This window comes from Lonchura striata, chromosome Z (assembly GCF_050655825.1).
Source record: "Lonchura striata isolate lonStrDom1 chromosome Z, ASM5065582v1, whole genome shotgun sequence".
NCBI classification, from domain to species: domain Eukaryota; kingdom Metazoa; phylum Chordata; class Aves; order Passeriformes; family Estrildidae; genus Lonchura; species Lonchura striata.
In genome coordinates, this window is record NC_140740.1 from 77,244,999 (window position 1) to 77,257,165 (window position 12,167).

At 36.4% G+C, this 12,167-nt stretch overlaps 1 protein-coding gene across 1 annotated transcript; it reads right to left on the reverse strand.

Moving 5' to 3' along the window:
- Nucleotides 1-314: 314 nt before the first annotated feature.
- On the reverse strand, nt 315-9,083 carry LOC116184626 (protein FAM240C-like). Its single transcript, XM_031507440.3, has 3 exons — nt 8,944-9,083; nt 3,032-3,180; nt 315-581 (listed from the first exon to the last, which is right to left on the reverse strand). The coding sequence occupies exons 2-3, from the start codon at nt 3,175-3,177 to the stop codon at nt 449-451; spliced, it is 279 nt and encodes a 92-aa protein (XP_031363300.1). The 5' UTR covers nt 3,178-3,180; nt 8,944-9,083; the 3' UTR covers nt 315-448.
- Nucleotides 9,084-12,167: the final 3,084 nt, after the last annotated feature.

The window sequence follows — 12,167 nt, forward strand, 5'->3', positions numbered from 1 at the left end:
TAATCCTTAACTCCCTCTACTACGGCTCATCAAGACAGACAGAACATATTATGTCTGCATTAAGACAGACTCTGTGAGCTGTGTAAATGGAAATGTGCAATTTTGCATGCAGCTGTCTGAAAGTATTATTCCTATTAAACAAGCTGCACTCTTTCCTAGGAATATGTTGTTGTCACTTAGAAATGCACTTAAATAGATACATCACAGAAATAATATATCATAGAAAAATTAGAGTTGTCTGCTTCTCATCTGTTCCTTTGTGCTTTTTTCCCCCCTGTGACATTATTCTTGCACTCAATTTCAATAGGACTTTAATAGTAGCTCTAGTAAATAGTTTGGAAAAAGGGCAGAATCTGACCTTTTGGTTGTTCAGCAGTGTAACTGCTGGTTTCTAGATGCATGCAAGGTCAGAATCAGGCCCAGTGCTCGCTGTGTTTGCCCAGCACCTTTAAGCAACAGTTTTGTCTGGTGAGGGAAGAGCCTCGATAGACAGTGGTGTCATTTGTTCTTCCTGTGTTTTCATGTGCGCCTGGACCTGCCTGACTCGACCTTCCAGCCGCAGAGTCCATTCCTGGCGAAGTCTGCAAAGAGAGTACAAAGTGCTTAGCAGTTATTGAGCCAAATCCTTCAAATGTATCCAGGGCTTTTCAGCAGGGTCGAAGCTTTCCTCTCTTTCATCACCAGAGCACTTGTCCTGTATTTATTTACCAATTACACATCCCTCTAGCTTGCTGCATCGGGAATGCAGGGGAGAAAAGGATAGTACTGATACTATCGGTGGTTGACATTGCTGGATTCCGAATGAGTCAAACAACTGCTGAAATACTGTCACGGTGAAGAACTCTGTTCTTCCCTCTGGGGTATTCTCAAAGCCACACAGAAGTACTGCCTATGCAGTAAGGTCATTCAATGTGTAAATTAAAAAATACACTTTTTCCTCCAACCCCTCAAGTTCTGCTGTAAAATGCTGTGGAGAAGAGCAGGCTGAACTTAAAATATGTCCTTTTGGGTAAAAAAGAAAACAGAAACAGCTCTGTTTACAGACCCTGTTACAGGGTGCACCCTGAATGTGTAAAATGAAAGGAATTGATGTCACATGCAAGAGGAGCCACATAGCTTCAAGACACTTGCCTAATAAAAACAGAAGATAAAATCTCTAGAGACCACTGCAAGATATTGTTGGCTGGGTTGTTTTTTGAAGGAAATGTTATGAAACACCTGACCCAGCAATGTTATAAGATTAGATATTATATAGTGATGCCAAATGCATGGTAGAATATATGGGGTTTTAAATGACCTTTGGTGTGGTGAAAAGAACATTAGCCAGTGATTTCATCTGAGAATAACTCAGCAGTGGCTCTTTCACATGGATGTTTGTGTTTATCTGATTCTGAGTTTGGTTTTATATTGTGTTTTAAACTACCTAGTCTTCAATATTCTTTTGTGCATGTAGATAATCCTCAAAAGAAGGTGCAGTGAGTTAGGAAAAAATTGCCATTGAAAATACTGTTTTTTTCTCATCAGTGTCCTACATGTCAAAAAAGGACCACTCACCTTTATTAAAACCACACCATTCTCCCAAGTGCCTCTTTGGTGAGGTAGTGAATATGTATGTTTTGCATTGATATTTTCTTTTGTCTATTACCTCCTGAAAATATGACTTTTTTTCAAATTATAGAACATTTTGTGAACACTCTGGGCTTTGTCTGGGCAAGTGACTTTGAAGGAACTTGCTTGGGTCTATTTCAGATATGATGGGTCAGTTAAGATGTATTGAATATGTAAGCTAAGGTTCTTTAATGACATTTCTTCTCCTCATAGCAGAGCTTTTAACATTTTCAACTTTGTGAAGTCAAAAATGTTATCTGAACCACAAATTGCATTTTCACTGTCTTGCCTGGTAGACTTTTGTGATCTAGGGTGATAAATGTTTCCAGTGAAGCTGAGCACATTCCTGGATTTTATCATATGGCTTTTTTCCAATTTTGTGACTGGGACTTGAAAATACTACTGACTACCTGGAGCAGGATACTAGAAGAAGGATTGTCCACATCTAACTTTTCTGAGATCTTCATTTCCAAGTATCTAAATGATGACCGTACTTTCTTCTTAGGCACTGGGTCAAATTACCTAGAATTTTTTTCAAGAAACAGCCCTTTGGCAGCACCTTCCAGTTTGTTGAAGTCAAATTAGTTTATGTGAATGTCCCAGTTTTGAGAAAAGTTTATGCAGGAAGACCTTTGTTAAATTCAGGAGGAAAGCACAAAAGGAAACCACATGAGACATAGTATTTCTTGTCCTCAGTTTCTGCCCATTAGTAGTCAGGGGTTTCATTTAGTGTCCAGGAGACCCTGATTCAAAGTTCTGAGTTTTCACAAGTTGAACAAATATTTGAAGCAGTTCATCACACTTGTGCAGAGTTATCTGTACCAAAATACAGCTATATAGTTCTCTCTGTAGGCAATCCCTGCTGTTTTATTCTGCTTTGTAAAGCTCCCCCTCCTGCCCCGAACTAAAACAAACAATTAGATCCCACAACAACAAAAAGCCCACAGCATTTTCCATTGAATGTGAAAATCTCATTGTGTCATTTTTACCTTTGGGTTTATATGAATTGAAGGGCTGTTAAACATGACAAAGGTGCTCTGGGTTTTTTATTCTACAGATTAGGTGGGTGGTTGTTGCTTTAATGTAATACTGTTTTGTTTATTTGTGTAGCTCTACCAGTTCCAGGTAAAATTCCTGCTATTTTCTGGCTGTCACAAGCCATAATTCCAAAGTGCTTTATTTTTTCATGGCTATGCTCCAAGGCCTTTGAAGAATGCTCATGAGGTTTAGGGGTGAGGGGTGTCTGAGTTTCCATGCAGAAGAGCCATGGTAATATGAGACAAGCAGCTGTGAGAGGAAAAGTGCCAAAGATCCAGAACACAATCTGTGCTATGAATAAAGCAGTACAATAACAGGTTACCTTATTTTAAAACACGTGATGACGTGCCTTGCTGTCTTGTGGAAAAGAAAAAATACCACTTACTTGTTCAAGGCACTTTTGCTTAGCCTAGACTCTTCAGCTTCTTGCTGCTTAGTTTGCTCTTGGATGACCTTTTCCCAGAAGTTCTTCAGCTCTTCCGCATCATGACCACCCATCCTATGGTGTCTAAAGTTTGTATGCTTGCTCATTTTCTGAAAAGCAATTTGGAGGTCAGAGCAGTCAAAAGCCTTTCCTGAGGCAGATACTGTGTTACTTAGCCCCTTGAAATTTCATTCTCAGGAAGTGCTATTAAAATAAATTATGTCACCAGAAAAGAATAGGTAACTGGTGTGTAGTCTGCCTTGAACCAAAATATAAGGCATTGAAACAGGCCTTGGGTGACAGTTGAATGGCACAATGATATTTTTGCTACTGAGTAATGACTGTGCATGGCACAGTTCACTGAAATTGTGGATGCTTCAGTATATGTGAGATTTTAAGTAATTTTAGAAGAACTTGTGAAAAATGCTTTCAAATACAGTGCCATTGTCACTGGAGTTCAGATTAGATGTGAAGGACTTTCCTATTTTCTATCTCCCATATTCTTAAAACAGATCATAGATGTTTTATCTCAGGGACAAGCATTGCTCCTAAATGGTTTCTTTTGCTACTCCAAATGATGTCATGTACAAAATATGCAAGGGAATTATGAATCTGAATTGAAACATGCAGAGTGCAAACCCCTGGGGAGCTTGTTATGGTCTTGTTCTATCCTTTATCAAAAATCAGTCTTAAATACTGTTAAAACTAGAGCTCATTGAAATACAGGGACCAGATCCAATAAATTATGAGAATAACGGAAAATAGGCGACTTTGTCCTTGCTAAATGCATGTTACTGAAACATTAAAATTCTCATCATGTCTGATGTCCTTTATGATATTACTATATTGTGTTGGTTATCAAATCGTGGTGGTACTTTGAAAAGTTAAGTTCTGTTGCCTATTCCCTGAATTGGCCTCCTCCACTAAGCCCCACCAGGAAGTAGGAGGATACAAGAAAGAAAAACCCAAAAACCTAAACTCCAGAGTTTTCTATGACTAGATCAGCACTTAATTTCCTGTGGTTGCTGTGGGGCTTTGGAGGGTTGCTCTGAAATAAATCCTTTAGCTTCCTTGTGTTTACCTGTATTCTGCTATCATTAGATACTTTTGCCAGCACTCCACTCTGTAATTGTGATGAATTAATGCCTCATAGACCCTCATAAACTGTCTTCTTCCTTGATGATTTCATACTTTAGGAGCTATTCTTGATAAATACAACAAAGGCCAGTGTAGGCCAATCTTAAGAAACTTTTTCTTTGTACAATGCTGTAAAGTGGAAGATCAGAGTAAATGTAAAGGACTGTCAGATGTAATACAGTTAATGCTAATTTCTGAAAGGTTACTATCATATACAGTATTTGAAACTCCTGGCACCTTAAAAGTAAGTTTTAAGCTAAGTTCTGGGCATCTTCCTAAATTGAATATCATAATTTTAATGAATATTTTTTTTAAAAAAAGAGTGGTAATAACAAATAATTTTGCCAAATTTGATGCAAAGTCTGGCTGGAATGGGAAAACTCCTTAACAAAAAGAAAAATTACTTTAAGACACATTATTTTTCTATTGAGAAGTCCAGTTGCTTAAAGACCAGCACAGCTCAACCGGAGTGATAAGCATGAACATTAGATCATGTAATATAACCTTCTGTGTGATGGACTACCTTGAGGGGTTACAACACTGGTTCTCTTCACAGCAAGTTTAGCAAGAGCTGCACTACCATGAAAACAACCAGGTATTTTTCTCCAAGGCAAACATAATTTTTCTAGTATTTCCCTTGATGACTGGGGATGCTGTGAATGTAGCACAGTATGATACAGCAGGAATTATTGCATTGGTGTGGGTAGAACAGTTCTATTTATACCTTTTGCTAATTATCTTGTGTTTGGCAATTAATATAGTCTACATGGGAATATGAGTAATCTTAATAAAGTTTTGTCTCACTCTGAGGCCCCAAAATAATAGTATTATTTGAGGCTTCATCTTGCAAAAAATATGCATGTCACGGATGCACTGGAACATGCCCTATTTGTGTCCTAATTCCATAGGCCTTGAGCAGGGTTAAAATGAATGCTCTGGTAATAGCTTGTTACAGCGAGTGATGGAATCTGATTATTTCATCATTCCTGGATCAGCAGGTCACACGGGTCTTTGCACCATTTAGAGGCTCTTCTATCACTAGCAGCTGCCCACTTGATACTCTACAGATAATTATCCCATTGCCTCAGAAGCCAAGTGCAAGTTGCTGACAAACTGAATCAATGTGCCCTCCAAACCCTATTATACATTGCCTCATATAAGAATCTGACATAACACATTAACCTTTAATTAGAGATTAAATTTTTATGATTATTAAACTTCTATTTGATGTTCTCCAAATGGTACAAAGAGGGTCTAAAGTCTTTATCTGAGATTTAAATTTATTAGATTTTGAGGGGGTTCATGAGGGTTTTGGCTGGCTTAAATTTTGTCTGCTCCACTCAAAAGAACATGCTGTGAACAGAGAGGTGCCCAAAAGATAGAGGTAGTTCTGCAAGTTTTAATCTGCTAGGTTTGTGGGTCTTTTTGCAAGTCAAGAACATTTGCTATTAGTTCCTAGCTATGTCAGTGACAGTTCATATTTCACATGGTATTGCTGTGGTCCTTGCTAAGACAGATTCTTGATGCAAAACTTTTGAAGATAGTACTGTCTGCATTGCTGGCCAGACCCTCTTTCATGGCATGATGTGTGAAAGTATTGTATTTTTCAGCCTGGCATTACGACATCTAAGTGTAGAGACTAGGGTTCATGTGTACTGTAATGCCTGCTTTCCTTTATGCTAATTAAAACATTCTTCTTAGGAGCTTGGTTTGAATTTCTGAGTAACTCTTTGTATAAAAAAATAAAAATCTTTATTATTGCTCTAGATAACATGTTTTGTTGATGTGCGATTTTTTCTTTTATAGATGTCCCAATAACATGAATTGGATTTAAACCGACAACTGGACTTAATGCCATCAAAGTTGTTCTTGTTTCCTTCACTCAGATAACTCAGAGCTCAGTAACAAATAGAACAATTAGATTTTCCCTGTAAATAAAAAACACACTTTCTTACAGTCATTTTACCAGTTTTGTCTGGGTGGACAGTGAGCAAAGAAAATAGGTTCATCATTCCAGAGATATTAAAGGAAAGTAAGGGAGGTGTCTTTCTGACTCCTAATGGCAGGTTGTTTTAACATGTTTATCCACTGATGTGAATGTAAAATAACCAGGAGCAAACACTTATATTAATTTAAAAATATTCATTCAGAAGACCTGAAATATTGTAAGTATCATTTATGAACTGAAAATTTATGCTATAAAATTTTCTGCAATATATTTTCTATGAAGGATTACTAAAATGTGCATAATATTGGTGCAAGACAGAGTCCCCTATTAAATATTCAACTAAGATAGTTAAGGAGGAACTATGATTATATGGGCTTTGCAATCCTACCTGCCCATATGAAGTATAGTTTACTGCTTTTTTAGAGACCTGAGTTGATAAAACAACATTTTAATTAGGATGACATTAGATCTTGGTTAAAGTGGATTATGCATTTGGTAGCTCTGAACCTCAACTCTCAAAAACATGTAATTGTGTACAAAATAGTTTTTGTGGCATTCATCATTTACAGAAATTAATATATATGTTAACATATTATTAATTTATGGAGAATGTCCACAAGAAGAAGTAATTGTAAAAACAAAATTAATGGCACTGTAAAATAAAAATCTCCTACATTTATAATCAAACCATAAATCAGAGAGCCATGAAGCAATCTGTAAGACAGCAAATCACTCATGAAACACAGTACCTATATATAATACATTGTTTTAAACTCATAAATTTGTAGAGACACTGAATATACTGAATTGGAAGGGACCCACAAAGATCACTGAATCCAGCTCCTGGCTCTGCGCAGCACCATGCCCAAGAGTCACACCCTGTGCCTGAGAGCATTGTCCAAATGCTTCTTGAGCTCTGTCAGGCTGTCCCAGAGTCCAACCACCCTCTGGAGGAAGAATCTTTTCCTGACAATACAGCCCAAACCTCCATCCAACCATTCCTTGAGTCCTCTCACTGGTCACAAGAATGAGGAGGTCAATACCTGCCCCTCTGCTTCTCCTTGTGAGGTCGTGTCCCAGACACAGTTTAAAAGAGGTTTGAATTGTGAATGATCAACAGCTTTCTCTCTACAGATCTATCCCATAAAAGGGGCAGGAAATTTTGCTTCTAGTTGTTATGTCATATGCACAACTTTTGTTCATTGACACAAAACCAGTAGAGAAAAAAGCCAGGGGTACAACCTTCTCTCATTTAATCTGATCTGCATCTGAGTGTACTTTCATAAGGCATTAAATTAATAGATTCCCAAGTGCTCTGGTCTTAGTCCCTGCCTGGTCTGCATATATTGAATTAATGTAATCTCAGTCTACCTCTGCTGAGGTACAGAAAGGAGTTTTAAAAAATATTCAATGCAAGCAATTTCTCTTTGCATACTTTGTAATTTCTACTTTGGACTCTGTAGAGAAATTTTAAGAGCCAAAAATGGCTCTTGGTGTTTTAAACATAATTGCTATTTTGAGTTATCTGTATGTGAAATATACAAACAGAGAAGAAAATATTGTCTAAAGTCCCAGGGGCCATTTTTTACCTTTTTTCAATCTTTCTATTTAACATGTCTCTTAATATAAACAGTCTTAAAAATTCAGTGTTTTATACAGACAGACTTGTAGGCAAAATATTTGTGCTTTTACTTTATAGTGAGAAGTATTTCAATATATTCAGTAAAACTGTCAGTTGAACATATTTGGAGAAATATATCAATGTGATTTTTAGTCTGAATTATACATAATTTAAAGAATAATTGGTTTGGCTAACAAAAAGAAAGCCACTTTATGCTTTTTTCCCTTATTGGAAAGTATTTTAACCAGTAATATAAAATAATATTTGAATATTTCCAAAGTTTATTTCCAAAATTTTTGCTGAAAGACATTCTTGAACAAAAATTATATATGTTATATATATATATATACCTTAAGAATATTTCCTTTCTAAAAGTTGGAGATAAGTCTAATTTTAACTCTTTCAATTAATTTGATGATTCAGCCAATTTTAATATGCAACACAAGCATATTTCTGGAAGAATTTCCACAATCACTTCAGAGGTTATTTGGTGGCCATTGTAAACAAAGGAAAGATTATCTTTGACTTTAACAAGACTCAGTCCCTTGGGTCATATCATGACCATGAGCTGGTTTATCTTTTTCAGGACACTAAAATATCCTATTCCTTTTGCCCTTCACCAGGGTTTGTTTGCCTAAGCATGGAATGTTTTCCAGCATTATATAACTATTATAGTACAGTTCAAAGCCCATTTATAGTGCTCCTTAAAAAAAATAATAATAATGAAAAAACTCTCAAAGGTCTGAAAAGTTTTAAATTACACATAAAGAATGAATAATTTTGATGAGTATCCCCTTACATGTTCCTTTTATGGTAGTTTTCCTTTCAATTGAAGTGTATGTAATACAGAAGTTCTAGTAATACCAAAAAAGATAGTAGAAAACAATTCTTAATAACAGAAGTTATTATTAGAGTAAAATGAAACAATGGATGTATACCTCTTATGTTTTAAAAATCACATAGGATCAGAATAATTTTCATAAAGGCATACTGAAATATACAGAACTCCAGGTCATGGAGGGAGCAAGAAGAAAACATTGTTCAAATTCGCATGATTTAACAAAACATAAAATTAATGTATACCCATGTATATATAGGCAGGTTTAATAATAAAGACAGGAAGAGAAAATCTTATTTTGGCCAAAATACAAGAATATAAATGCTTACTTTGATTGTATAGTAGCTTCCTCTTCTGTCAAAGTATGGTTTTCTTGAGTGATTACTGAATCATGTCAGTTTTTTACCCCTGGGTTGCCCTTTTCAAGAGAACTTCAGCTGCCAGGAATAACTGAGGAAATCTATTCATCCGTCACTCATTTTTATTTAGTAGTGATGACATCTGCTATTACAAATTAGCTTAATGGCAGGGGGGAAAAACCCCAAACCCACAGTCTCATTTTGTGAAGCCTGCAACACACCACAAGGAATGACCAGACAGTTACATGGCACAAACTCTGAATGCCAGGTTTAATCTGTGCTATAAATTTTGTCAGGTGCCACTGATGTCATAACTTGGCTCTGGAGAAAGAGTTACTGAAGTAAGATCTCACACATGGATCACTGTAGCATAACTTCATACAACTTGCAAGAATTCAGCACCGTCTCCTCCAAGAAAAATGATAGATCTGAGAAGAACACGTTGAATAACACATCTTGTTTCACATTTGTTCTTCTGAGTGACTGACAGATAAACAGATTTCTTTTTCAGCCCTGTTGAAGTGCTGGTCTGTAAAAGCACCTGGTAGACTACATGACAGGATTCCAGCTAAGCTGTTAATACACTCAATAGTGTAGGAATCTGACCAGCTGCAAGCTGAAACATAGCATATATAATTTGTTACAGAACTTAGCACTTCCACTTCTTGGACATTCTTCCTCCCTCCACTGGTACTCCTGGGTGAACAGAAAAACACAAGCAAATAATTTGCTACTTACTCTAACAAAGGGAGAGCAGATAGTGACAGACTTTCTGCTCTCAGCTTTTTTTGGCAACCTGACTGCATAACCTTTTGGTAGTTTGGCAAGTTCCACCTTGAAGTGAATTATGTTTCTTACTTCAGGTATTTCCAGTGAAAGCTTGCCTCACACTTTTCTGTGCCAAGAACTGTAAGTTTTCTTTTAATCTAAAATCTGAAGGTATTCAAGAGACAAGTTATCTTTCTCATGTCTTCAAGTTGTGTAGGGCAGAAATCCCCTCCCCGCTCCTTCCTTGTTTTGATATTATAGCATTTAAGGACTCTGGAGTCTCTTGTACTCATTCCCTCGATAGAGAGATAGGTCATGATACCTATGTTTCTGTGGTCTCATTGAACACAAGTAATGAGAATTGTATGTCGCATTCCAGCTGAGTATTAGTCTCTTGTATCCTTCCTTATTTTGTTTGGCTATAACAATTGGAATCTAGAATCACTTTCATATTTTCCAGAGAAGTACAATGCTCATTACAACTTTCTAATTGATCCATGCACTCACCTAGTTCTCTTTTTATTTTTTGCAACATATAAGGTCCAACTTATGACAGAAATTTTAATTAGATCTCAAGTTCACAAACTGGCTCTTATGCCATTTTCTCTATTTCAATCCTTCCAGTAATTTCTTTCATTTTTGAAATTCAGTTCCCTATGTTTATGACAACATTTCTGTTCTCTAGAAAATTTCTTTAACTCACTGCTTTATTTTGTGCCAAATACTGCTGCTCAAAAATGTTTCTAAGACAGCTCTGGATTAATTCCTTTTTTAAACTTCCTACAGTTAAGGAGCTTTCACTAAAAGATGCTAGCTCATTTTCACAATTTCTAAGTTTAAATAGATGCGCCCTGGTGAGGTCAAAAAAAATGAAATAAAAGCTGGTTCTTCCATGGGGAAGTGGAGCAAAGAAGAGGCATGAAGTCCATCTTATCTCCTAACATAAAGAGTAACAGGTTATTCATTGTCTGCAGGATGTGGTTAGTAGGCAATGAGAAAGGAAGAGAGAGGGAGATTGCAATGTATCATTAAGTATCCTTATATAATCTGTAATTAGTTCAGATGAACAGCTAAATTAATTTTTCTACTAATCAATCAGTAAAACCTCAGCATTGATACTGTTAGTGTAGGTTAGCCATGAAATGTAACATGAAGCTGGTAAATCACTGTTCCAAGACAGATTGCTCTGACTGATGGCTGATCCTGAACCCTAGACAAATGCCCAAATTGCTGATGATTGTGTCAGACTTACAGTTTCTCATCTTGGAGCTGCTCCTCTTCATATAAATAATGCAGAACTCTGGGCTTGAGAGGCAGTACCAACAGCATGCTTGTTTGATCTCCTGTATGTCTCAGAGGTGCATTTTTCACTTTCCCAGATTATCAAATATATTGCTCACATTTTGTCTACTAGGTATCCTAAGGTATACCTTTTCATGGCAAGCAAGTTATGGAATTTGTTTTGAAAAACCTGAATTTCACTACAGCCCAGACATAAAGCAGATCTTGAAATCCTGCTTATATTCTTGTGCTGAAACTGCCCAAATTCAACATTTCAGAACTCACACACAAATCCACTGTGTAATATCAGTGGTGCCTAATAGTAAAAAAGCATGAGAAACACTAGACAGAGGATGAGGCTGCAACAAGGCTGCAACAGAGAAGTAATCAGAGACTTTTGATCATTGTAAATAAAGTGTCTGAGACATGGAAAGCAAGACTGATCACTGTAGTATCAATCTGATACCATGTAGAGATCAGTATAGTCTACTCCAGCCTTCTTGTTAGAGTCAGTTCTGTTATGTGACTTTAGAAGTAGCACAGATTTTCTCTATAGACTTGTCAGACAAATCAATATTTTGAGTAAATTATTTCAAGTTTATAAAGCACATAGACACCACTATATGTTTGAAATTTTACAGCCTAACTTGACAGTTTCACCTAAGAATTTGACAAGTCTGCAGTGTAGCTCACACAGTAAGGCTCTGACGGTAGCTTTTGCTCATTTGTAATGATTTAAATCTATACGTCTCAGGTAATGTTGTTTTGCACTGACACAGTCTTTGTTATAAATGACAGTGTTTTTGATGTTTTATTACCGTAATTCACTTTGCTACCCTTTCACCACCTTGTATTTTTTTGGCAGTTGGTGCAAATTCCATTTATATGGAACTTCCTTTTGCTTTATGTGAGTTATTGATGATGTCAATAAAAGGCTTGTTTGCCTTTTAACCAAAACTTATCCTTCATTAAAAGGAACAGAATTAATTTGTTGAAGTCTGTGGAAGATTTCAGTGGATGTTTAACTACAGTGATGTCCATATAGTCTAACACTCTACAAAACATGTATTTCTTTCCCCGTTTTACTTGGCCATATACACTTAACTACCAGAAAAGGAGGTGGCCTAGTCTCAGATTTTTGTTTG